General features: G+C 38.7%; 1 protein-coding gene across 1 annotated transcript in view; it reads left to right on the top strand.

Annotated features, from left to right (window-relative positions):
- Positions 1-26533, top strand: part of LOC136125333 (cytochrome c 2) — a 29659-nt gene extending 3126 nt beyond the window's left edge. Inside the window, exon 2 of the mRNA XM_065880102.1 lies at positions 26243-26533. Coding sequence (XP_065736174.1) covers positions 26243-26391 — 149 coding nt within the window. The 3' untranslated portion in view covers positions 26392-26533. The remainder of the gene's footprint in view (positions 1-26242) is intronic.
- Positions 26534-27873: the final 1340 nt, after the last annotated feature.

The following is a 27873-nucleotide window of genomic DNA, read 5'->3' as shown; positions in this document are numbered from 1 at the left end:
TATCTGAAGATTGCTTTGGGGAGTATTGCCATTTTAACACTATTAATGTTACATTCTGTGAACGTGAGATGCCTTTCCTATTATTTAGCTCTTCTTAAATTTAGCAGTATTTCGTAATTTGCAGTGTGCAAGTCTTTCACCTCCTTGATTAAATTTATTTCTACCTATTTTATTCTTTTAGGTACTATTATTAATAGAATTGTTTTTAAAATTTCCTTTTTAGATTGTTCACTGCTTGTGTGTAGAAACAGCTGATCTTTGTATGTTGATCTTGTGCTGTGCAACTTTGCTAAATTCATTTATTAGCTCTAGTAGATTTTCTGTGGATTCTTTACAATTTTCTATATAGAGAATTATGTCACCTGTGAATAGAGATAGTTTTAGTTCTTCCTTTCCAATCTGAGTAGCTTTTATTTCTTACTCTTCCCTAATTGCTCTGGCTAGGACTTACGGTAGAATTCTGAATAGCTCTGGGGAGAGTGAGCATCTTTGTTTTGTCTTGTTTGTTTTTTGGTTTCTTTTTAAATTAATTTATTTATTTTTGGCTGTGTTCAGTCTTTGTTGCTGAGCATGGGCTTTCTCTAGTTGCGGCAAGCGGGGGTTACTCTTTGTTGCGGTGTGCGGGCTTCTTGTTGTAGTAGCTTCTCGTGTTGTGGAGCATGGGCTCTAGGCATGTGGGCTTCATTAGTTGTGGCACACGGGCTCAGTAGTTGTGGCCTACAGGCTCTAGATCGCAGGCTCAGTAATTGTGGTGCATGGGCTTAGTTGCTCTGCGGCACATGGGATCTTCCCGGACCAGGGATCAAACCCGTGTCCCCTGCATTGTCAGGTGGATTCTTAACCACTGTGCCACCAGGGAAGTCCTTTGTCTTGTTCTTGATCTTAGGGGGAAAGCTTTCAGTTTTTACCTTGAATATGGTGCTAGCTGTGGGTTATCCATAAATCCTGTTTTTCATGTTAAGCAAGGTCCCTTCTATTGCTGGATGTTTTTATCATGAATAGGTGTTGGATTTTGTTAAATGCTTTTTCTGCATCTGTTGAGATAATCATGTGTTTTTTTTTCCTTTTGCTCTGTTAATGTGGTATATTATGTTGATTTTCTTATGTTGATCCATTCTTGCATTCCTGGGATAAATATCACTTGGTCATAGTGTGTTATTCTTTTAACAGTGCAGTTGGATTTAGCTTGCTAGTATTTTGTTGAGGATTTTTGCATTAGAGATATTGGTTTTTTGATTTTCTTGTGATGTCTTTATCTGGGTTTGGTGTTTGGAGAAGTTTTAAATATAAATTATTGGCAGCTGTAAGTCCTCTTCATAAGTGATTTGAATTTAGTATTTAAAAATTCCTTAATTGGTTTTTTAAGTGCTTGTATAGACTAAAGTACCTCATTTGATTGAGCTTTGTAGACCATGTTGCAGGAGAAAGGCTTTAATAAGGTGAGTTGGCATCTTGTGCATTATTTTTTGAGTGCACATATAGTAGCTTACACTTTGTCAAAAGAGGGATTCTACTTATTTCAACCTGTGTTAATGTTTCTAGTAAGATAGTGTTTGCAGTTCGTTTCAGCCTGTTGAGGTTTTTGTTTGTTTGTTTGTTTTTGTGAAACTTGTACAGGCATACCTTTATTAGACTTCTCAGATGTTGCAGGTTTGTGGCAACGCTGCACCAAGCAAGTCTCTCAATACCATTTTTCCAACAGCATTTGCTCACTTCGTGTCTCTGTCTCATTTTGGTAATTCTCACAATATTTTAAACTTTTAGATTATTATTTTACTTGCTACGATGATCTGTGATCAGCAGTCTTTTTTTTTTAACATCTTTTGTTTTTTTTTTAAACATCTTTATTGGGGTATAGCTGCTTCACAACGGTGTGTTAGCCTCTGCTCTACAACAAAGTGAATCAGCCATACATATACATATGTTCCCATATGTCTTCCCTCCTGCGCCTCCCTCCCTCCCACTCTCCCCATCCCACCCCTCCAGGCTGTCCCAAAGCCCCGAGCTAATATCCCTGTGCCTTGCGGCTGCTTCCCCCTAGCTATCTACCTTACTACGTTTGTTAGTGTGTATATGTCCATGACTCTCTCTCGCCCTGTCAAAACTCACCCTTCCCCCTCCCCATATCCTCAACTCCGTTCTCCGGTAGGTCTGCGTCTTTATTCCTGTCTTGCCCCTAGGTTCTTCATGACATTTTTTCCCCTTAAATTCCATATATATGTGTTAGCATACGGTATTTGTCTTTTTCTTTCTGACTTACTTCACTCTGTATGACAGACTCTAGGTCTATCCATCTCATTACAAATAACTCAATTTCATTTCTTTTTAAGGCTGAGAAATATTCCATTGTGTATATGTGCCACATCTTCTTTATCCATTCGTCCAATGATGGGCGCTTAGGTTCTTTCCATCTCCGGGCTATTGTAAATAGAGCTGCAATGAACATTTTGGTACATGACTCTTTTTGAATTTTGGTTTTCTCAGGGTATATGCCCAGTAGTGGGATTGCTAGGTGATATGGTAATTCTATTTGTAGTTTTTTAAGGAACCTCCATACTGTTCTCCATAGTGGCTGAACCAATTCACATTCCCACCAGCAGTGCAAGAGTGTCCCCTTTTCTCCACACCCTCTCCAGCATTTATTGTTTGTAGATTTTTTGATGATGGCCATTTTGACCGGTGTGAGATGATATCTCATTGTAGTTTTGATTTGCATTTCTCTAATGATTAATGATGTTGAGCATTCTTTCATGTGTTTGTTGGCATTCTGTATATCTTGTTTGGAGAAATGTCTGTTTAGGTCTTCTGCCCATTTTTGGATAGGGTTGTTTGTTTTTTTGTTATTGAGCTGCATGAGCTGCTTGTAAATTTTGGAGATTAATCCTTTGTCAGTGCTTCATTTGCAAATATTTTCTCCCATTCTGAGGGTTGTCTTTTGGTCTTGATTATGGTTTCCTTTGCTGTGCAAAAGCTTTGAAGTTTCATTAGTTCCCATTTGTTTATTTTTGTTTTTATTTCCATTACTCTAGGAGGTGGGTCAGAAAGGATCTTGCTGTGATTTATGTCATAGAGTGTTCTTCCTATGTTGTCCTCTAAGAGTTTGATAGTTTCTGGCCTTACATTTAGGTCTTTAATCCATTTTGAGCTTATTTTTGTGTATGGTGTTAGGGAGTGATCTAATCTCATACTTTTACATGTACCTGTCCAGTTTTCCCAGCACCATTTATTGAAGAGGCTGTCCTTTCTCCACTGTACATTCCTGCCTCCTTTATCAAAGATAAGGTGTCCATATGTGCTTGGGTTTATCTCTGGGCTTTCTATCCTGTTCCACTGATCTATCTTTCTGTTTTTGTGCCAGTACCATACTGTCTTGATTACTGTAGCTTTGTAGTATAGTCTGAAGTCAGGGAGCCTGATTCCTCCAGCTCCTTTTTTCGTTCTCAATATTGCTTTGGCTATTCGGGGTCTTTTGTGTTTCCATACAAATTGCGAAATTTTTTGTTCTAGTTCTGTGAAAAATGCCAGTGGTAGTTTGATAGGGATTGCATTGAATCTGTAGATTGCTTTGGGTAGTAGAGTCATTTTCACAATGTTGATTCTTCCTATCCAACAACATGGTATATCTCTCCATCTGTTTGTATCATCTTTAATTTCTTTCATCAGTGTATTATAATTTTCTGCATACAGGTCTTTCGTATCCTTAGGTAGGTTTATTCCTAGATATTTTATTCTTTTTGTTGCAATGGTAAATGGGAGTGTTTTCTTGATTTCACTTTCAGATTTTTCATCATTAGTATATAGGAATGCCAGAGATTTCTGTGCATTAATTTTGTATCCTGCTACTTTACCAAATTCATTGATTAGCTCTAGTAGTTTTCTGGTAGCATCTTTAGGATTCTCTATGTATAGTATCATGTCATCTGCAAACAGTGACAGCTTTACTTCTTCTTTTCCGTTGTGGATTCCTGTTATTTCCTTTTCTTCTCTGATTGCTGTGGCTAAAACTTCCAAAACTGTGTTGAATAAGAGTGGTGAGGGCTTCCCTGGTGGCGCAGTGGTTGAGAGTCCGCCTGCCAATGCAGGGGACAGGGGTTCATGCCCCGGTCCGGGAAGATCCCACATGCCACAGAGCGGCTGGGCCCGTGAGCCATGGCTGCTGACCCTGCGCGTCCGGAGCCTGTGCTCCACAATGGGAGAGGCCACAACGGTGAGAGGCCCGCGTACCGCAAAGAAAAAAAAAAAAAAAAGAGTGGTGAGAGTGGGCAACCTTGTCTTGTTCCTGATCTTAGTGGAAATGCTTTCAGTTTTTCACCATTGAGGATGATGTTTGCTGTGGGCTTGTCATATATTGCCTTTATTATGTTGAGGAAAGTTCCCTCTATGCCTACTTTCTGGAGGGTTTTTATCATAAATGGGTGTTGAATTTTGTCGAAAGCTTTCTCTGCATCTATTGAGATGATCATATGGTTTTTCTCCTTCAATTTGTTAATATGGTTTATCACATTGATAGATTTGCATATATTGAAGAATCCTTGCATTCCTGGAATAAACCCCACTTGATCATGGTGTATGATCCTTTTAATGTGCTGTTGGATTCTGTTTGCTAGTATTTTGTTGAGGATTTTTGCATCTATGTTCATCAGTGATATTGGCCTGTAGTTTTCTTTCTTTGTGACATCCTTGTCTGGTTTTGGTATCAAGGTGATGGTGGCCTCGTAGAAGGAATTTGGGAGTGTTCCTCCCTCTGCTATATTTTGGAAGAGTTCGAGAAGGATAGGTGTTAGCTCTTCTCTAAACGTTTGATAGAATTCACCTGTGAAGCCATCTGGTCCTGGGCTTTTGTTTGTTCGAAGGTTTTTAATCACAGTTTCAATTTCAGTGCTTGTGATTGGTCTGTTCATATTTTCTATTTCTTCCTGATTCAGTCTTGGCAGGTTGTGCATTTCTAAGAATTTGTCCATTTCTTCCAGATTGTCCATTTTATTGGCATAGAGTTGCTTGTAGTAATCTCTCATGATTTTTTTTTATTTCTGCAGTGTCAGTTGTTACTTCTCCTTTTTCATTTCTAATTCTATTGATTTGAGTCTTCTCCCGTTTTTTCTTGATGAGTCTGGCTAGCGGTTTATCTATTTTGTTTATCTTCTCAAAGAACCAGCTTTTAGTTTTATTGATCTTTGCTATCGTCTCCTTCATTTCTTTTTCATTTATTTCTGATCTGATTTTTATGATTTCTTTCCTTCTGCTAGCTTTGGGGTTTTTTTGTTCTTCTTTCTCTAATTGCTTGAGGTGCAAGGTTAGGTTGTTTATTCGAGATGTTTCCTGCTTCTTAAGGTGGGCTTGTATTGCTATAAACTTCCCCCTTAGAACTGCTTTTGCTGCATCCCATAGGTTTTGGGTCGTTGTGTCTCCATTGTCATTTGTTTCTAGGTATTTTTTAATTTCCTCTTTGATTTCTTCAGTGATCACTTCATTATTAAGTAGTGTATTGTTTAGCCTCCATGTGTTTGTATATTTTACAGATCTTTTCCTGTAATTGATATCTAGTCTCATGGCGTTGTGGTCAGAAAAGATACTTGATACAATTTCAATTTTCTTAAATTTACCAAGGCTTGATTTGTGACCCAAGATATCTATCCTGGAGAATGTTCCATGAGCACCTGAGAAAAATGTGTATTCTGTTGTTTTTGGATGGAGTGTCCTATAAATATCAATTAAGTCCATCTTGTTTAATGTGTCATTTAAAGCTTGTGTTTCCTTATTTATTTTCATTTTGGATGATCTGTCCATGGGTTAAAGTGGGGTGTTAAAGTCCCCTACTATGAATGTGTTACTGTCGATCTCCCCTTTTATGGCTGTTAGTATTTGCCTTATGTATTGAGGTGCTCCTATGTTGGGTGCATAAATATTTACAATTGTTATATCTTCTTCTTGGATCGATCCCTTGATCATTATATAGTGTCCTTCTTTATCCCTTTTAATAGTCCTTATTTTAAAGTCTATTTTGTCTGATATGAGAATTGCTACTCCAGCTTTCTTTTGGTTTCCATTTGCATGGAATATCTTTTTCCATCCCCTTATTTTCAGTCTGTATGTGTCTCTAGGTCTGAGGTGGGTCTCTTGTAGACAGCATATATAAGGGTCTTGTTTTTGTATCCATTCAGCCAATCTGTGTCTTTTGGTGGGAGCATTTAGTCCATTTACATTTAAGGTAATTATCGATATGTATGTTCCTATTCCCATTTTCTATATTGTTTTGGGTTCGTTATTATAGGTCCTTTCCTTCTCTTGCCTTTCTTATCTAGAGAAGTTTCTTTAGCATTTGTTGTAAAGCTGGTTTGGTGGTGCTGAACTCTCTCAGCTTTTGCTTGTCTGTAAAGGTTTTAATTTCTCCATCAAATCTGAATGAGATCCTTGCTGGGTAGAGTAGTCTTGGTTGCAGGTTTTTCTCCTTCATCACTTTCAGTATGTCCTGCCACTCCCTTCTGGCTTGTAGGGTTTCTGCTGAGAGATCAGCTGTTAACCTTATGGGGATTCCCTTGTGTGTTATTTGTTGTTTTTCCCTTGCTGCTTTTAATATGCTTTCTTTGTATTTAATTTTTGATAGTTTGATTAATATGTGTCTTGGCATATTTCTCCTTGTATTTATCCTGTATGGGACTCTCTGTGCTTCCTGGACTTGATTAACTATTTCCTTTCCCATATTAGGGAAGTTTTCAACTATAATCTCTTCAAATATTTTCTCAGTCCCTTTCTTTTTTTCTTCTTCTTCTGGAACCCCTATAATTCGAATGTTGGTGTGTTTAATGTTGTCCCAGAGGTCTCTGAGACTGTCCTCAGTTCTTTTCATTCTTTTTTCTTTATTCTGCTCTGCAGTAGTTATTTCCACTACTTTATCTTCCAGGTCACTTATCCGTTCTTCTGCCTCAGTTATTCTGCTATTGATCCTATCTAGAGTGATTTTAATTTCATTTATTGCATTGTTCATCGTTGCTTGTTTCATCTTTAGTTCTTGTAGGTCCTTGTTAACTGTTTCTTGCATTTTGTCCATTCTACTTCCAAGATTTCGGATCATCCTTACTATCATTATTCTGAATTCTTTTTCAGGTAGATTGCCTATTTCCTCTTCATTTGTTAGGTCTGGTGGGTTTTTATCTTGCTCCTTCATCTGCTGTGTGTTTTTCTGTCTTCTCATTTTGCTTATCTTACTGTGTTTGGGGTCTCCTTTTTGCAGGCTGCACGTTCGAAGTTCCCGTTGTTTTTGATGTCTGTCTCCAGTGGCTAAGGTTGTTTCAGTGGGTTGTGTAGGCTTCCTGGTGGAGGGGACTAGTGCCTGTGTTGTGCTGGATGAGGCTGGCTCTTGTCTCTCTAGTGGGCAGGTTCACGTCTGGTGGTGTGTTTTGGGGTGTCTGTGGCCTTATTATGATTTTAGGCAGCCTCTCTGCTAATGGGTGGGGTTGTGTTCCTGTTTTGCTAGTTGTTTGGCATAGGTTGTCCAGCACTGTGGCTTGCTGGTCGTTGAGTGAAGCTGGGTGCTGGTGTTAAGATGGAGGTCTCTGGGAGATTTCCACCGTTTAATATTATGTGGAGCTGGGAGGTCTCTTGTTGACCAGTGTCCTGAAGTTGGCTCTCCTACCTCAGAGGCAGAGCCCTGCCTCCTGGGCTGGAGCACCAAGAGCCTTTCATCCACACGGCTCAGAATAAAAGGGAGAAAAAGTAGAGAGAATTAGTAGAAGTATGAGGAAAGAAAGAAGGAAAGGAGGAAAGGAAGGAAGGAAGAAAGAAGCAAAGAAGGAAAGAAAGGAGGGAGGGAGGGAGGAAGGAAGGAAGGAAGGAAGGAGGGAAAGAAGGAGAAAATGTAGAGAGAATTAGTAGAAGTATGAGGAAAGAAAGAAGGAAAGGAGGAAAGGAAGGAAGGAAGAAAGAAGCAAACAAGGAAAGAAAGGAGGGAGGGAGGGAGGGAGGAAGGAAGGAAGGAAGGAGGGAAAGAAGGAAAAAAGACAGAAAGAAAGAAGATACAGTAAAAATAAAATAAAGTATAATATAGTTATTGTACTAAAAAATATTTAGAAAAAAAAAAAGGGACGGATAGAACCCTAGGACAAATGTTGGAAGCAAAGCTATACAGAGAAAATCTTACACAGAAGCATACACATACACGTTCACAAAAAGAGGCAAAGGGGGAAAAATCATAAATCCTGCTCCCAGAGACCACCTCCTCAACCTGGGGTGATTCACTGTCTTTTGGGAGCTCTGAGGTCTTCTGCCAGCCTTCAGTAGGTGTTCTATAGGAGTTGTTCCACGTGTAGATGTATTTCTGGTGTATCCGTGAGGAGGAAGGCGATCTCCACGTCTTACTCTTCCGCCATCTTCCCCCGTCCTCTCCTTAACATCTTTATTGGAGTATAATTGCTATGGTTCTTATTATGATTGCAAGACACACTTTACTTTAGCAATAGCCATCAGGAAACTTTGAAAAAAAACAAAGTTTATTACTCACAGGTCCTGGAGGGAACACAGCATGTGTGGGGCTACCCAGTGTGGTATCAGGTAGAAAGAGAGCGTGGGCTTGGGGTTTTGCTTTTATTGGGGCTGAGAGTGGGGTGCCTAGGGTTTTGTGGGTTCACTCTTTATTGGTGAATTTAAAATATAAAAGCAGGAATTAAAGCATGGGACGGGAAAAAGCAAGGCAGTCAGTCAAATGGTCAGTTATATGGGTCTGCCTTTCTGAAAAAAGGGAACTTCATGGGTGGGCATCCTTGCTCTTTATCTACTTTTATAGCTGGCAGTGCATTTATTCAAGATGGATGTATTTGAAGGGGATGCCTCAGCAATTAAAAGCTTAATGTCGAGCACTTACATTACAATCAAAAATGCTAATTGTCAGTTACTTACACTACAGATGGATAAGATGTAAAGAAATTTTTGTTACCTGGAATTTTGGGGAAAGAAACCTTATAGATAGTCAAATGGTTTGATTAAAACAAAGTTCACACATGTCTAGATTGTCAGTTTTTTTGTGTATGTGAAAATAAGATACTTTGCATTTTCTCAAAACCTTGAGAGCAATACAGTTTAGTAGGATGGAGAGCTGGCAAAGCCATTTGTTCCTAGACTTGGGTGTCCAAGCAAACTAGGTTGGCGTGGGGAGTATATGGTAAGTCTGTTTTAGAGCACTACTACTACATCTTAGCATTTGAGGATGGTAATAGTTTCCTAGGGCTCCTGTAACCAAGTACTATAAATTAGGTGGCTTAAAATAGTGAAAATTTATGGTTTCATAGTTCTGGAGGCTAGAAGTGCAAAATCAAGTTGTTGGCAGGGCCATACTCTTTCTGAAACCTGAGGGCAATCTTCCCTTGCTTCTTCCTATCTTCTGGTGGTTTGCCAGTAAACTTCATGTTTTGGGCCTACAGCTGCATAACTCTAGTCTCTACCTTCATTGTCATATTGTCCCAATGTGTCTTTGTCTTTACGTGGCCTTCTTACAAGGATAATAGTAAAATTGGATTGAGAGACCTATCTCAGTGTGACCTCTTTTCAACCTAACTAAACACACCTGCAATGACCTTATTTGCAAATAAAGCCACATTCTGAGGTACCAGGGGTTAGGGTCTCAACATAACTTTATTCAGGGGGCACCCACAGTAAAGGACCACATATATATCAAATAAATACATAGATAATTGATAAAAATACTTACATTAAAACAACATAGAATAAAATTTAATCTTTGTCAAGTCAAGCATGTTTATCACCTTCTTAAACATCAGTGTAGTTGTTAGTAATACAATATCATTGTATTTCGTATATGCAGAAATGTTGGTTAGTAGATATTCTATAATAAAGAATTGTCTGGTCTTTGTCTCAGGTTCCTGGGAGGGATCTCTAAAACCTTGGAATTTTCCAGTGATAGGAGCATCTTTGTTACTCAGGGTTGGGTTCTGGGACTACAGCCTGTGTTTATGCTAATGAGATGACTTGTGGTAGGCTCCTTGATAGTTTCAGGATGAGGGCTGGGCAACCTGGAAGGACCAACCATGTAATTAGAGAATTGAGGCTTTGGGCTAGGTGATATCAGTCTGAACTCCAAGGATAGAGGACAGGGGCTGGAGATTGAGTTCAAGCACATGGCTAGTGATTCATCAATCATGCCTATGTAATGAAACCCCAATAAAAACTCTGGCCACTTTCAACTGGAAGCTCTACTTGAGCTTCCTGGTTGGTAAACACATCAATGTCCTGGAGGGGGATGAGTCATGATTCCACAGGGCCAGGGCCAGGAACCTCTGTGTTTGTGAATTTCCCAGACCTCACCAACTGGGTATCTTCATTTAGCTGGTACTGATTTGCGTCCTTTATAGTAAAACTGTAATTTTTAAGTAGTGCTTTCCTGAGTTTTGTGAGTTGTTCTTGCAAATTATAAAACCTAAGGGAGTCCTGGGAACCCTTAAATTTATAGTCAGTTGGTTAGAAGTTTGGATGGGCTGGGGACCCTGAACTTGCAGCTGGTGTCTGAAGTGAGGCAGTCTTGTTGGGGACTTTGGAGTCTGTGCTAACTCCAGGCAGTTAGTATGAGAATGGAATTGCATTTATTGCAGTAGGATTTACAATTGATAGACTATTGAATAAATCAGTCTTAAACTTGCATTTATTGTATGCATTTATATGGCTCTTTAACTTTTAAAGTAATATTTTTCTATAGTGTTATTTTATTATTTTATTATCCAATTATAAGAGCAGTCAACTTTTGAAGTCCTGATTTTTAGAACAGTTATAACCTAACATTTGTCCCTCTAGCTGCCAATATGTTAAAGACTTTTTTGCTTATTAACATTGATTTAAAATCATATTAAAGCTTATTACAAATATATCTTTTATTATAGGTTTTTATCAAAGATAAAAGGCTGTATACGGCTTGGCTTTAACATTATTTAATAATTAGAAATAAAATTTTCCAGAGTCAGATTGTTTAATTAATATTTATGACTTATTTGGGGATATAATATTATTTGTTAGTTCTACTAATGAAATAAGAATAATAAGTAGCAGAATGAAATTGGACTCTTATTGTTCACCACTGACAAAAATTAATTTGAAATGGATTAAAGATTTAAACATAAGACCAGAAACCATAAAACTTCTAGAAGAAAACATAGGGAAAAGTTCCTTTACATTGGTCTCGACAGTGATTTTCTTGATATGACACCAAAAGCACAAACAACAAGAGCAAAAATAAATAAATGGGACTAATTAAAGTAAAAAGCTTCTGCACATCAAAAGAGACAGTCAATAAAATTAAAAGGCAACCTACTGAATGGGAGAACATATTTGCAAATCATATATCTGATAAGGGGTAGATATCTAAAATATATAAAGAACTCATACAACTCAATAGAGGAAAAACCAACCAGATTAAAAAATGTACAGAGGAACTGAATAGACATTTTTCCAAAGAAGACATATAGATGGCCAACAGATACATGAAAAGGTACACATCATTACTAATAATCACGGCAATGCAAGTGAGATTATCACCTTACACCTGTTAGAATGGCTATTATCAAAAGACAGGAAATAGTAATTATTGGGAAGGATGTGGAGGAAAGGGAACCCTTTTACACTGTTGGTGGGAATGCAAATTGGTAAGCCACTGTGGAAAACAATATGTAGTTTCCTCAAAAAGTTAAAAATAGACCTACCATATGATCCAGTAATCCCACTTCTGGGTATATATTCAAAGGAAATGATAGCAGAATCTTGAAGAGATATCTGCACCACCATGTTCATTACAGCATTATTTACAATAGCCAAGATATTGAAATATCCTAAGAGTCCATCAGTGGATGAATGAATAAAGAAGGTGTACTGTATATACACAATAGAATATTATTCAACCATGACAAAGAAAGAAATCCTGCTATTTACAACAACTTGGATGAACCTTGAGGGCATTATGCTAAGTGAAATAAGTCAGACAGAGAAAGACAAATACTGTATAATACCATTTACATGTGGAATCTAAAAAAGCCAAGCTTAGAAAAATTGAAAGTAGAGGGGTAGTGACCAGGGGTGGGGAGTTAGGGTAATGGGGAGATATTGGTCAAAGGGTACAAACTTCCAGCTATAGGATTAACAAGTTCTGGGTATCTGATGTATAACGTGGTGATTATAGCTAATAATACTGTATTATATACTTGAAAGTTGCTAAGAGAGTATATCTTAAATGTTCTCACTACAAAGAAGAAATGGTAATCGTGATGGGGTGGAGGTTTCTGCTAATGCTATGGTGGTAATGATTTTGCAATATGTAAGTGTATCAAATTAACATATTGTACACCTTAAGTTTATAGAATGTTATATATCAATTATATCTCAGTAAAGCTGGAAAAAATAATGTAAGTAGCTTACTAGGTTAATTGAACAGGATTTTAAAATAATATTATTTAGAATAAATAAAGATTTAAAAAATACTTTAGGACAGCTTGATCAAAGACAGACTTGATAAGAAGAGCCAAGAAGTCAGTAGTTCAGTTTTAATACAAATTGTGGGAAACTGTCAGCTGTAGTTTATTTTCCATGTATGGTGTTGGAAATAATTAGACCATTTTAGTTTTCAAAAGAATAAGGAAATTCTCATATTTTAAAGAAGATTGTTCCATATGACTTGCTTAGAGTATAGCTTTACAAAATTCATGATTGTGGCAATAATTTTATATAGTGTGGTTTAAAAAAATTGTAGCTAAATATGTATAACATAACATTTACCATTTTAACCATTTTAAAGTGTACAGTTCTGTAGCATTAAGCACATTCACATTGTTCTGCAGCCATCGCCACCATCCATCTCCAGAAGCTTTTTATCTTCCCAAACTGAAACTCTGTACCCATTAAACAGGCCCTGGAAACCCCCATTCTGTTTTGTCTCTGAATTTGACTACTCTAGGTACCTCATATAAATGTAGTCACATAGTATTTGTCTTCTTGTGACTAGCTGATTTCATGTAGCATAATGTCTTTAGGGTTTATTCATGTTGTACCATGTGTCATAATTTCCATCCATTTAAAGGCTAAATGATATTCCATTGTATGTATATACCACATTTTGTTTATCAATCAGTGGACACTCTGGTTACGTCCAGTTTTGGCTATTATGAATGATGATGCTATGAACACAGGATATAAATATTTGTTCACGTTCCTGCTTTCACTTCCTTTGGGTGTAATACCCAGAAGTGGAATTGCTGAATCATATGAAAATTCTGAGTTTAATTTTTTGAGAAATAGCTGTACCATTTTCCATAAGGGCTCTATCATTTTATGTTCCCACCAGCAATACGTAAGGGTTCCGAGTTCTCCACATCTCAGACAACACTTGTTATTTTGTTATTTGTTTGTTTGTTTGTTGATAATAGATTTCCTAATGGGTGTGAAGTGATATCTCCTTGTGGTTTTGGTTTGCATTTCCCTAGAGATTAGTGATGTTGAGCATCTGTATTGTTTTTTTTTTAAACATCTGTAAATGGATACAATTTTTCTTTTGAGAATAGTACTTTATACATATTATTGAATAACTATATGCTGTTTGCATTTCGGGGGCAATGATAATTGAAACAAATTGAATTAACTCATGATTTGCCCAGGTTTGTGTGCTAACAAGTGATGTAACTAAGATTCAGACTCAGGTCTTCTTCAGCCTTTGATGAAATCATATCATGGGGTTAACATATTAGCTGAACTAACATTATTATTATTATCTTTTTCCTTTTGTCATGTCAGATCTGTTAAAATAAGCAGTAGGACACATAAAATCATAAATGTACTAATAATTTAAAAAATATTTTGAAACCCATTTATATTATATGAAAATTCAGATAGTTTAAAAGGATACTTCCCAGTATGAGTGATAGGAAATTATGTATATTCATGTCTCCCTATCCTCCCCTATTCCTTTCCCTTTACCAACTAATTTTATATGGTAATATTATTCTTTATAATTTTAGTGGCTGTATTCATACTTTAAGTTATATTGTATGCCTCTATTATTTTATTTAACTACTTTAAGCAATATCTGTCTATTCTTCACTCTGAAGGATGAGAGAATCAAAGTGGTTATACAACCTCCAATTTTTTCATACTATTTTTTTTTTTTTTTTTTTGCGGTACGCGGGCCTCTCACTGCTGTGGCCTCTCCCGTTGCGGAGCACAGGCTCCCGACGCGCAGGCCCAGCGGCCATGGCTCGTGGGCGCAGCCGCTCCGCGGCATGCGGGATCCTCCCGGACTGGGGCACGAATCCGCGTCCCCTGCATCGGCGGGCGGAATCCCAACCACTGCACCACCAGGGAAGCCCCAATTTTTTCATACTCTTAACTGAGCTACTTATGTTGTTATTTCTGATTTGACATGATACATATAATTTATATCCTATGTAACTATAATTACCACAGTTGCTTTAACATTTGTCCTACATTTAGATTGTATTAGTGCTTATTCCCAGCTTTTACCACAGTGTCTATATTTACTTTTTGGTTGGTAGAAGATTATCTATCAGTAGTTATGCCAAGAAAGAATTACTGGAACCATATTACTCCAGTTCTTGATGTTTGAAAAGATTGATGGATTCCCATTACACTTGAATTGTTTGGCTAGACGTAAAATGATTGGATGATACTTTTACTTCCTCAGGATTTTGTATGCTTCATGTTGAATTTTTCTTTGGAGAAATCTGAAGCCAGCCTGATTGTTTTCCATTATAAGTTACTTGTTTTTATTTTTATTTTACTCTTTTCCCCCTAAGTTTCAGTAAAATTCGTATTGAAATTTAGTAATATACTAGGCTGTGTATAAGCCTTGATTGATCTGTTTCAGATTTTCCTGGACTTGTGTTTTTCCAATTGGCAGATTCAGGACTTTTTTTTTCTTCTTAACATTTTTATTGGAGTATAATTGCTTTACAATGGTGTGTTAGTTTCTGCTTTATAACAAAGTGAATCAGTTATACATATACATATATCCCCATGTCTCTTCCCTCTTGCATCTCCCTCCCTCCCACCCTTCTAGCTGGTCACAAAGCACCGAACTGATCTCCCTGTGCTATGTTTCCCACTGGCTATCTATTTTACATTTGGTAGTGTATATATGTCATATATACACTACCACTCTCTCACTTTGTCCCAGCTTACCCTTCCCCCTCCCCGTGTCCTCAAGCCCATTCTCTAGTAGGTCTGTGTCTTTCTTCCTGTCTTGCCCCTAGGTTCACTTTTTTTTTTTTTTTTAGATTCCATATATATGTGTTAGCACACGGTATTTGTTTTACTCTTTCTGACTTACTTCACACTATATGACAGACTCTAGGTCCATCCACCTCACTACAAGTAACTCAATTTTGTTTCTTTATATAGCTGAGTAATATTCCATTGTATATATGTGCCACATCTTCTTTATCCATTCATCTGTCAATGGACACTTAGGTTGCTTCCATGTGCTGGCTATTGTAAATAGAGCTGCAATGAACATTGTGGTACATGACTCTTTTTGAATTATGGTTTTCTCAGGGTATATGCCCAGTAGTGGGATTGCTGGGTCATATGGTAGTTCTATTTGTAGTTTTTTAAGGAACCTCCATACTTTTCTCCATAGTGGCTGTATCAGTTTACATTCCTACCAACAGTGTATGAGGGTTCCCTTTTCTCCACACCCTACACCCTCTCCAGCATTTATTGTTTGTAGATTTTTTTGATGATGGCCATTCTGACCAGTGTGAGATGATATTGCATTGTAGTTTTGATTTACATTTCTCTAATGATTAATGATGTTGAGCATTCTTTCATGTGTTTGTTGGCAATCTGTATATCTTCTTTGGAGAAATGTCTGTTTAGGTCTTCTGCCCATTTTTGGATTGAGTTGTTTGTTTTTAAGGATTTTATTTTTGAAAGTTTTCTTGAATTATATGTTTTAATAATTTTATACTATTTCATTTGTTTTTTTTAAAGAAATCTTACTTGGGCCATCAATTGTGCATATTTGGGATATCTGTTGTCTAAATGTCTTCTATATCTGTTATTTTTCCTATGATTGTTTTAAACTTTTTATTCTCATTTTGTTTTTATCAATATTTTCAAGCCTGATTGTGCTATCAGTAGTATCTATTCTTTTTGCTGTTATTTATGTCTTTCTGTTTTATCGTCTCCTTGAACCTTTGTAGCTCTGCTATAAGCCCTTGATTTATAAAGACCTTTTTTTTTTAGCTGATAAGTTGTGTTTTTTGGTCTTTATTGGAGTATAATTGATTTACAATGTTGTGTTAGTTTCTGCTGTACAACAAAGTGAATCAGCTATATGTATACATCTATCCCCATATCCCCTCCCTCTCGAGCCTCCCACCCTCCCTATCCCAGCCCTCTAGGTCGTCACAAAACATTGAGCTGATCTCACTGTGCTACGCAGCAGCTTCCCACTAGCCATCCATTTTACATTTGGTAGTGTATATATGACAATGCTACTCTTTCATTTCATCCCAGCTTCCCCTTCCTCACCTGTGTCCTCAAGTCCGTTCTCTACATCTGTGTCTTTATTTCTGCCTTGCCACTAGGTTCATCAGTACTGTCTTTTAATTTATTTACTTTTATTTTTTAACATCTTTATTGGAGTATAATTGCTTTACAGTGGTGTGTTAGTTTCTGCTGTATAACAAAGTGAGTCAGCTATACGTATACATAGATCACCATATCCCCTCTCTCTTGCGTCTCCCTCCCACCGTCCCTGTGCCACCCCTCTAGGTGGTCACAAAGAACCAAGCTGATCTCCCTGTGTGATGCGACTGCTTCCTACAAGCTATCTGTTTTATATTTGGTAGTGTATATATGTCCATGCTACTCTCTCACTCCATCCCAGCTTACCCTTCGCCCTCCCTGTGTCCTCAAGTCCATTCTCTATGTCTGCGTCTTTATTCCTGTCCGGCCTCTAGGTTCTTCAGAACCATTTTCTTTTTTTTAAGATTCCATATGTATGTGTTAGCATACAGTATTTGTTTTTCTCTTTCTAACTTACTTCACACTGTATGACAGACTCTAGGTCCATCCGTCTCACTACAAATAACTCAGTTTCCTTTCTTTTTATGGCTGAGTAATATTCTATTGTACATATATGCCACATCTTCTTTATCCATTCATCTGTCGATGGACACTTAGGTTGCTTCCATGTCCTGGCTATTGTAAATAGAGCTGCAATGAACACTGTGGTACATGACACTTTCTAAATTATGGTTTTCTCAGGTTATATGCCCAGTAGTGGAATTGCTGGGTCATATGGTAGTTCTGTCTTTAGTTTTTTACTGTCCTCCATTCCCATCAACAATGCAAGAGGGTTCCCTTTTCTCCACACCGTCTCCAGCATTTATTGTTTGTAGATTTTTTGATGATAGCCATTGTGACTGGTGTGAGGTGATACCTCATTGTAGTTTTGATTTGTATTTCTGTGATGATTAGTGATGTTGAGCATCCTTTCATGTTTTTGTTGGGAGTCTGTATATCTTCTTTGGAGAAATGTCTATTTAGGTCTACTGCCCAGTTTAGGATTGGGTTGTTTCTTTTTTTGATATTGAGCTGCACTAGCTGCTTGTATATTTTGGAGATTAATCTTTTGTCAGTTGCTTTGTTTGCAAATATTTTCTCCCATTCTGAGGGTTGTTTTTTCGTCCTGTTTATGGTTTCCTTTGCTGTGCAAAAGCTTTGAAGTTTCATTAGGTCCTATTTGTTTAGTTTTATTTTTATTTCCACTTCTCTTAGGAGATGGGTCAAAAGGGATCCTGCTGTGATTTATGTCATAGAGTGTTCTGCCTATGTTTTCCTCTAAGAGTTTTATAGTGTCTGGCCTTACATTTAGGTTTTTAATCCATTTTGAGTTTATTCTTGTATATAATGTTAGGGAGTGTTCTAATTTCATTCTTTTACATGGAGTTGTCCAGTTTTGCCAGAACCACTTATTGAAGAGGCTGTCTTTTCTCCATTGTATAGTCTTGCCTCCTTTCTCAAAGATAAGGTGACCATATGTGTGTGGGTTTATCTCAGCTTTCTTTCCTGTTCTATTGATCTATACTTCTGTTTTTGTGCCAGTACCATACTGTCTTGATTACTGTAGCTTTGTACTATAGTTGGAAGTCAGGGAGCCTGATTGCTCCAGCTCCATGTTTCTTTCTCAAGATTGCTTTGGCTTTTCGGGGTCTTTTGTGTTTCCATACAAATTGTGAAATTTTTTGTTCTACTTCTGTGAAAAATGCCATTTGATAGTTTGATAGGTATTGAATTGAATCTGTAGATTGCTTTGGGTAGTAGAGTCATTTTCACAATGTTGATTCTTCCAATCCAAGAACATGGTATATCTCTCCATCTGTTTGGATCATCTTTAATTTCTTTCATCAGTGTCTTATAGTTTTCTGCATACAGGTCTTTTGTCTCCTTAGGTAGGTTTATTCCTAGGTATTTTATTCTTTTTGTTGCAGTGGTAAATGGGAGTGTTTCCTTAATTTCTCTTTCAGATTTTCATCATTAGGGTATAGGAATGCACAAGATTTCTGTGCATTAATTTTGTATCCTGCTACTTTACTAAATTCATTGATTAGCTCTAGTAGTTTTCTGGTAGCATTGTTAGGGTTCTCCTTGTATAGGATCATGTCATCTGCAAACAGTGACAGTTTTAGTTTTCTGATTTGGTTTCCTTTAATTTCTGTTGCTTCTCTGATTTCTGTGGCTAAAACTTCCAAACTTTGTTGAATAATAGTGGTGAGAGTGGGCAACCTTGTCTTGTTCCTGATCTTATTAGAAATGGCAGTTTTTCACCATTGAGAATGATGTTGGCTCTGGGTTTGTCATATATGGCCTTTATTATGTTGAGGTAAGTTCCCTCTATGCCTACTCTCTGGAGGGTTTTTATCATAAATGGGTGTAGAATTTTGTCAAAAGCTTTTTCTGCATCTATTGAGATGATCATATGGTTTTTATCCTTCAATTTGTTAATATGGTTTATCACATTGATTGATTTGCATACATTGAAGATTCCTTGTGTTCCTGGCATAAATCCCACTTGATCATGATGTATGATCCTTTTAATGTGTTGTTGGATTCTGTTTGCTAGTATTCTGTTGAGGATTTTTGCATCTATGTTCATCAGTGATATTGGCCTGTAGGTTTCTTTTTTTGTGACATCTTTGTCTGGTTTTGGTATCAGGGTGATGGGGGCCTGTAGAATGAGTTTGGGAGTGTTCCTCCCTCTGCTATATTTTGGAAGAGTGTGAGAAGGATAAGTGTTAGGTCTTCTCTGAATGTTTGATAGAATTTGCCTGTGAAGCCATCTGGTCCTGGGCTTTTGTTTGTTGGAAGATTTTTAATCACAATTTCAATTTCAGTGCTTGTGATTGGTCTGTTTATATTTTCTATTTCTTCCTGGTTCAGTCTCGGAAGGTTGTGCTTTTCTAAGAATTTGTCCATGTCTTCCAGGGTGTCCAATTTTTTGGCATATAGTTACTTGTAGTAATCTCTTATAATCATTTGTATTTCTCCAGTGGCTGTTTTTACTTCTCCTTTTTCATTTTCTAATTCTGTTGATTTGTCTCTTCTCCCTTTCTTTCTTGATGAGTCTCACTAGTGGTTTATCAATTTTGTTTATCTTCTCAAAGAACCAGCTTTTAATTTTATTGATCTTTGCTATTGTTTCCTTCATTTATTTCTGATCTGATCTTTACGGTTTCTTTCCTTCTGCTGACATTGGGGTTTTTTTGTTCTTCTTTCTCTAATTGCTTTAGGTGTAAGGTTAGGTTGTTCATTTGAGATGTTTCTTGTTTCTTAAGGTAGGATGGTATTGCTGTAAACCTCCCTCTTAGAAGTGCTTTTGCTGCATCCGATACGTTTTGGGTCGTTGTGTTTTCGTTGTCATTTCTTTCTAGGTATTTTTTGATTTCCTTTTGGATTTCTTCAGTGATCTCTTGCTTATGTAGTAGTGTATTGTTTAGTCTCCATGTGTTTGTATTTTTTACAGTTTTTTTCCTGTAATTGATATCTAGTCTCACAGAATTATGGTCAGAAAAGTTACTTGATATGATTTCAGTTTTCTAAAATTTACCAAGTGTTGATTTGTGGCCCAAGGTATGATCTATTGTGTGGAATGTTCCATGAGCCTTTGAGAAGAAAGTGTATTCTGTTGTTTTTGAATGGAATGTCCTATAAATATCAATTAAGTCCATCTTGTTTAATGTATCATTTAAAGCCTGTGTTTCCTTATTTATTTTCATTTTGGATGACCTGTCCTTTGGTGAAAGTGGGGTGTTAAAGTCCCCTATTATGATTGTGTTAATGTCAGTTTCCCCTTTTATGGCTGTTAGCGTTTGCCTTATGTATTGAGGTGTTCCTATATTGGGTGAATAAATATTTACAATTGTTATATCTTCTTGGATTAATCCCTTGATCATTATGTAGTGTCCTTCTTTGTCTCTTGTAATAGCCTTTATTTTAAAGTTGATTTTGTCTGATATGAGAATTGCTACTTCAGCTTTCTTTTGATTTCCACGTGCATGGAGTATCTTTTTGAATCCCCCCACTTTCAGTCTGTATGTGTCCCTAGGGCTGAAGAGGGTCTCTTGTAGACAGCATTAAACAGGTGTTGTTTTTGTATCTGTTCAGCCAGTCTGTGTCTTTTGGTTGGAGCATTTAATCTTTTTACATTTTTGGTAGTTATTGATATGTATGTTCCTATTACCATTTTGTTAATTGTTTTGTGTGTGTAATTGTAGGTCTTTTCCTTCTCTGTGTTTCCTGTCTACAGAAGTTCCGTTAGCATTTGTTGTAAATCTGGTTTGGTGTTGCTGAATTCTCTTTGCTTTTGCTTGTCTGTAAAGGTTTTCATTTCTCTGTCGAATCTGAAAGAGATCCTTGCTGGGTAGAGTAATCTTGGTTGTAGCTTTTCCCCTTTCATCACTTTCTATATGTCCTTCCACTCCCTTCTGGCTTGCAGAGTTTCTGCTGAAAGTTCAGCTGTTAACCATATGGGGATTCCCTTGTATGTTATTTGTTATTTTTCCCTTGCTGCTTTTAATATTTTTTCTTTGTATTTAATTTTTGATAGTTTGATTAATATGTGTCTTGGCGTGTTTCTCCTTGGATTTATCCTGTATGGGACTCTCGGTGCTTCCTGGTCTTGATTGATTATTTCCCTTCCCATATTTGGGAAGTTTTCAAGTATAATCTCTTTGAATATTTTCTCAGTCCCTTTCTTTCTCTCTTCTTCTTCTGGGACCCCTATAATTTGAATGCTGTTACATTTACTGTTGTCCTAGAGGTCTCTGAGACTGTCTCAATTCTTTTCATTCTTTTTTCTTTATTCTTCTCTATGGTAGTTGTTTCCACTATTTTATCTTCCAGGTCACTTTTCTGTTCTTCTGCCTCAGTTATTCTGCTATTGATTCCTTCTAGAGAATTTTTAATTCCATTTATTGTGTTGTTCATCATTGTTTGTTTGCTCTTTTGTTCTTCTAGGTCCTTGTTAAGCATTTCTTGTATTTTTTCAGTGATTTTGGATCATCTTTACTATCATTATTCTGAATTCTTTTTCAGGTAAACTTCCTATTTCCTCTTCATTTGTTTGGTCTGGTGGGTTTTTACCTTGCTCCTTCAACTGCTGTGTATTTCTCTGTGTTCTCATTTTGCTTAACTTACTGTGTTTGGGGTCTCCTTTTTGCAGGCTGCAGGTTCATAGTTCCTGTTGTTTTCGGTGTTTGCCCCCAGTGGGTAAGGTTGGTTCAGTGGGTTGTGTAGGCTTCCTGGTGCAGGGGACTGGTGCCTGTGTTCTGGTGGATGGGGCTGGATCTTGTCTTTTTGGTGGGCAGGACCATGTCCGGTAGTGTGTTTTGGGGTGTCTGTGACCTTATTATGATTTTAGACAGCCTCTCTGTTAATGGGTGGGGTTGTGTTCCTGTCTTGCTAGTTGGTTGGCATAGTGTGTCCAGCACTGTAGCTTGCTCGTTGTTGAGTGGAGCTGGGTCTTAGCGTTGGGATGGAGATCTCTGGGTGAGCTTTGGCCGTTTGCTATTACACGGGGCCGGGAGGTCTTTGGTGGAGCAATGTCCTGAACTCAGCTCTCCCACCTCAGAGGCTCAGGCCTGACACCTGGCCATGGCACGAAGACCTTGTCAGTCACACGGCTCAGAAGAAAAGGGAGAAAAAGAAAGATAGAAAAAAAGAAGAAAAGAAATAAAATAAAGTTATTAAAATAAAAAATATTGTTAAAAATTTTAAAAAGTAATAAATGAAAGAAAGAAGCGAGAGACCAAACCAGGAAACAAATCCACCAATCATAACAAGCACTAAAAACTATACTAAGAAAAAATACCAGACAGGCAGAACCCTAGGACAGATGGTAAAAGCAAACCTATACAGAGAAAATCACACAAAGAAGAATACAGTTACATACTCACAAAAAGGGAAAAAGGAAAAAAATATATATATTTATAAAAACAATAAAGGAAGAGAGCAACCAAATCAATAAACAAATCTATCAATGATAATAAGCTCTAAATACTAAACTAAGATAAACATAAAACTAGAAACAATTTAGATGCAGAAAGCAAACCCCCAAGTCTGTAGTTGCTCCCAAAGTCCATGGCCTCCGTTTTGGGATGATTCCTTGTCTATTCAGGTATTCCACAGATGTAGGGTACATCAAGGTGATTGTGGAGATGTAATCTGCTGCTCCTGAGGCTGCTGGGAGAAATTTCCCTTTGTCTTCTTGTTTGCACAGCTCCTGGGGTTCAGCTTTGCATTTGGCCCCGCCTCTGCATGTAGGTCGCCTGAAGGCGTCTGTTCCTGCTCAGACATTATGGGCTTAAAGTAGCAGCTGATTAGGGGGCTCTGGCTCCCTCAGGCCAGGGGGAGGGAGGGGTACGGAATGCGGGGCGAGCCTGAGGCTGCAGAGGCCAGCGTGATGTTGCTACAGCCTGAGGCGCGCCGTGTGTTCGCCTCGAGAAGTGGTCCCTGGGTCATGGGACCCTGGCAGTGGTGGGCTGCACAGGCTCGTGGGTGGGGAGGTGTGGATACTGACCTGTGCTTGCACAGAGGCCTCTTGGTGGCTGCAGCAGCAGCCTTAGCATTTCATGCCCGTCCCTGGTGTCTGTGCTGATAGCAGCGGCTCGCCCAGTCACTGGAGCTTGTTTAGGCGGAGCTCTGAATCCCCTCTTCTTGCACACCCTGAAACAGTGGTCTATTGCCTCTTAGGCAGGTCCAGAGGTTTTCCTGGACTCCCCCCCAGCTAGCTGTGGCGCACTATCCTCCTTCAGGCTGTGTAGCCAACCCCAGTCCTCTCCCTGGGGTCTGACCTCCGAAGCCCGAGCCTCAGCTCCCAGCGCCGCCCGCTGTGGCGGGTGAGCAGACAAGCCTCTTGGGCTGGTGAGGGCTGGTCGGCACCGATTCTCTGTGCGGGAATCACTCTGCTTTGCCCTCAGCACCCCTGTTGCTGTGCTCTCCTCCATGGCTCCGAAGCTTCTCCCCCGCCACCCCCCATCGTCTCCACCAGTGAAGGGGCTTCCTAGTGTGTGGAAACTTTTCCTCCTTCACAGCTCTCTCCCTGAGGTGCAGGTCCCATCCCTGTTCTTTTTTCTGTTTTTTCTTTTGCCCTACCCAGGTATGTGGGGAGTTTCTTGCCTTTTGGGAAGTCTGAGGTCTTCTACCAGTGTTCAGTAGGTGTTCTGTAGGTGCTGTTCCACATGTAGGTGTATTTTTTTTTTTTTTTTTGTAGTACGTGGGCCTTTCACTGTTGTGGCCACTCGCGTTGCGGATCACAGGCTCCGGGTGTGCAGGCTCAGCGGCCATGGCTTACGGGCCCAGCCGCTCTGCGGCATGTGGGATCTTCCCAGACCAGGGTGTGAACCCGTGTCCCCTGCATCGGCAGGCGGACTCTCAACCACTGTGCCACCAGGGAAGCCCTGTAGGTGTATTTTTGATGTATTTGTGGGGAGGAAGGTGATCGCCACATCTTACTCCTCCGTCATCTTGAAGGTCCCCATATTTATTTATTTAAAAAAAATAAATTTATTTATTTATTTAAAAAAATTTATTTAAAAAAAATTATTTATTTTCAAAAATAAATTTATTTTTAAAAAGTAAATTTATTTATCATTGGCTGCATTGGGTCCTTGTTGTGGTGCTCAGGCTTTCTGTAGTTGCACCGAGTGGGGGCTACTCTTTGTTGCAGTGCACTGGCTTCTCGTTGCAGTGGCTTCTCTTGTTGTGGAGCATGGGCTGTAGGCACAAAGGCTTCAGTAGCTGTGGCACGTGGGCTGAGTAGTTGTGTCTAACGAGCTCTAGAGCACAGGCTCAGTAGTTGTGGTGCGTGGGCTTAGTTGCTCTGCCACAGGTGGGATCTTCCCGGGCCAGGGCCCGTGTCCCCTGCATTGGCAGGCAGATTGTTAACCACTGTGCCACCGGGGAAGTCCCAGTACCTCTTTTTAGATTCCATATATGTGCTTTAGCATACGGTATTTGTTTTTCTCTTTCTGACTTACTTCACTTTGTATGACAGACTCTAGGTCCGTCTACCTCATTACAAATAACAAAGACCTTTTCTGAATCCATGGGAATGTGCTCCTGATTTTTTCTGCTTAGTGTATATAATTTTTGTTGTGTATATTTCATTTAACTTTTTTAATATTCCTTTCTGCTGTGTGTGTGTATGTTGTGTGTGTGTTTTCAGTACTCTTTCATGGTGATTCCTTTCTGATTACTACTCATCTTTTTTTTTTTTTTTTTTTAAATTTATTTATTCATTTATTTATTTTTGGCTGTGTTGGGTCTTCGTTTCTGTGCGAGGGCTTTCTCTAGTTGTGGCAAGCGGAGGCCACTCTTCATCGCGGTGCGCGGGCCTCTCACTGTCGCGGCCTCTCTTGCTGCGGAGCACAGGCTCCAGACGCGCAGAGCTCAGTATTTGTAGCTCACGGGCCCAGCTGCTCCGTGGCACGTGGGATCTTCCCAGACCAGGGCTTGAACCCGTGTCCCCTGCATTGGCAGGCAGACTCTCAACCACTGCGCCACCAGGGAAGCCCACTACTCATCTTTTGATTAGGACAATTTGTCCTTGATTGGTTATTTGCAGAAGGACAGTAAGAGTGAGGGTCTGAGTGTTCCAGTTGGTTATAAGATCTTCCTCACCCACAGTTATGTGTTAGAGCTATGTGTATATGTATATGTTTGCTGCAGGGTTATTTGGCTCTTCAGCTGACAAAGACTGGCAGCTCCAGGGTTATCCAACACCTCAAGTTTCTCTTTTATCCTATTGCAAGGTAGAATCTTTCTTTTAAAGATGTGTTTTCTTCTTTACTCCTGGCTCCCCTGGCCCTCCATGTTATCAAATTGAATTTAGGGAGACTTTCACAGCCAGCCAATATGTACTCTACTCTCTTTGGGTCCAACAGAGGGTTATGACTCTGCACCTCAGGATTTGTCACCTATTTTGGAGAACTTTTCTCTTCTTTAGAAATTAGGGAAAAGTGTCCTTTCATTCTGGTCCAGGTTTTATGTCCTTGGTAGTCTTCTAAGTGTATCAAGTTTGGTGGTAGAGGCACTCACTCAAAAATTTTATTGAAAGTGGAACTAGCATTTCTGTTTCTCTTTGTTCATGTTCTTTTCAACTGGCTTTAGAAAGGAAAAACGTTGGATGCAACCTGTCTCTCATTGTAAAACTGGATTCCTGAACTCATAGGTTTTTGTTAGAGATCCTGACAGAGGCAGCTTGGTGTGATTGGGAAAAAGAGAAACAAAAAAACATGGAAATATAAGTTACTAGTTACCAGTTCTTTACTCTATGTGGCCTTGTCATCTTAGGGTAAGTTATTATCCTCTCTTTGGGTCATCATTTACTCATCTGCAAAATGAGGATTTTGGTTAATTGATCTCTAAGATAGAAGGAATTCTCTGTGATTCTAGGAGGATGCCATACTGCTTAGGCCCAACATGTCTGGGTTGGTAGTTCATTGGTGTACCTTAGATAATCTTAAACAGCATTGGATTTCTACAAAGAAACCCAAGAGTAGATCACCGAAGACTAATTTTGGAATTTTCTTGTAGGTCAGAAACTAAGTATTCTCAGTTATAATAACCTTCCTACTGAGTCCAAAAGTAATCTTTTGTTCACAAATGTGGGTCACATCAGAAAGTAAACCTTACAAATGTAACTTCACAAACTTAAAACTTATTTTCACCTTTATAGGTGTTATCTGGGGAGAGGAGACTCTGATGGAATATTTGGAGAACCCAAAAAAATATATCCCTGGAACTAAAATGGTCTTTGCTGGTCTTAAAAAGAAGAGTGAGAGAGAAGATCTTATTGAGTATTTGAAACAGGAAACATCTTCATGAAATGCTCTTACAACTTAAAAATTATTAGTTATAAGCCAAATTTTTCCTATTTCAAATATTGCATGTTTGAAGAAGTCATATTTGACCTTTCCTGATCAGCTTGTAGTAAGTTTAACATTTTAAAATCAAAGTTGATTTTTTTTTTTTTTTTTTTGCTGTACGTGGGCCTCTCTCACTGTTGTGGCCTCTCCTGTTGCGGAGCACAGGCTCCGGATGCACAGGCTCAGCGGCCATGGCTCATGGGCCCAGCCGCTCCGCGGCATGTGGGATCTTCCCGGACCGGGGCACGAACCCGCGTCCCCTGTATTGGCAGGCGGACTCTCAACCACTGTGCCACCAGGGAAGCCCAAAAGTTGATATTTTTGATTGTGTGTAATCTACTGATCAAATGTCCTTCAGAGTCTGAACTTGATTTTATCTGGTCGCTAAGGATGTGGACAAGGTCAGGATGGAGGAAGAGAGGGAAGGAAACTGAAACATTGCTCTTCAGTAGTCTCTACATGCACAAATATTTTATAGGCCTAGCAACTGCTGTTGATGATGGAGATAGCTTCCACATACTTATTTCTCTGCAATTTAAATGTAAATATAGCAGACATTAGGTTTAATTTTCATTAAGCTGTTTGGTTATATGTTTGCCTTTTATTATAAACAATACTTAAAGTAACTTTAAGGGAAAAAAAGTAGGGAAGATGAAGGCAAATATGTGATCTTAGGAATATTATTGGGGAAAAAAAGGCAATTGTTGGCCATGGGTGACATAAAATAAAACCTAGAGAGAAGGAGAAAAGCATGTTCCATGTTAATATGCATTTATATCACATAACATTCTTTTTCTGAATTCATCTTTTTATGATGCCCTTCTAATCCTGAGTAATATAAGGCTGGACTGTAGGGAGGGATAGCAGGGACCCTGAGAGAGAGGGAGAAAGAAAAACAACCCTCACCCTAAATGTAAAAGACCTCCCACTTCACAGTAAGTGGGAATGAGGCATGATGGGGCAGGTCCACAACAGGGCCCATGTGGAAGGGAACGGTGGCTCTGAGATGGCCCCTGAAATAGCTTTGAAATCCTACAAGTACTCTGTCACCCAAACGACACGGCCCCATACAAGGACAAGCTGTTTCCTTACCGGAGAGGTGGATAATGGACTGGTCGGGGTCATTATGGGTGAGGATAAGATATTCATTATCTCATTTCCACTTCACAACAACACCTCTGTAAGGTGAAGTTTACCTTCTACAGCGAGACTTAGAAAGATCTGGTGCCAGAACTAAAACTTAGATCTTCTACTCCAATTCTTGGTGACTTTTCACCATGTCCTAGGAATATGTTAGCTAGTTAACTTACTAGCAAATGCCACTACTGAGAAGATATTCCTGTCAGAAAGTTTCCAAAGTGAGGGGAATGTGGTTGAAAAAGCTGTGATTTCCAGAAGGTTCCTCTAAATCATTTAAGTGCCTGGTATCACTCTTAATGCT

The sequence above is a fragment of the Phocoena phocoena genome, chromosome 7 (assembly GCF_963924675.1).
Source record: "Phocoena phocoena chromosome 7, mPhoPho1.1, whole genome shotgun sequence".
Taxonomy (NCBI): Eukaryota; Metazoa; Chordata; class Mammalia; order Artiodactyla; family Phocoenidae; genus Phocoena; species Phocoena phocoena.
The sequence above is the reverse complement of the archived record's forward strand: the minus strand, read 5'-3'. Positions and strand labels throughout refer to the sequence as shown.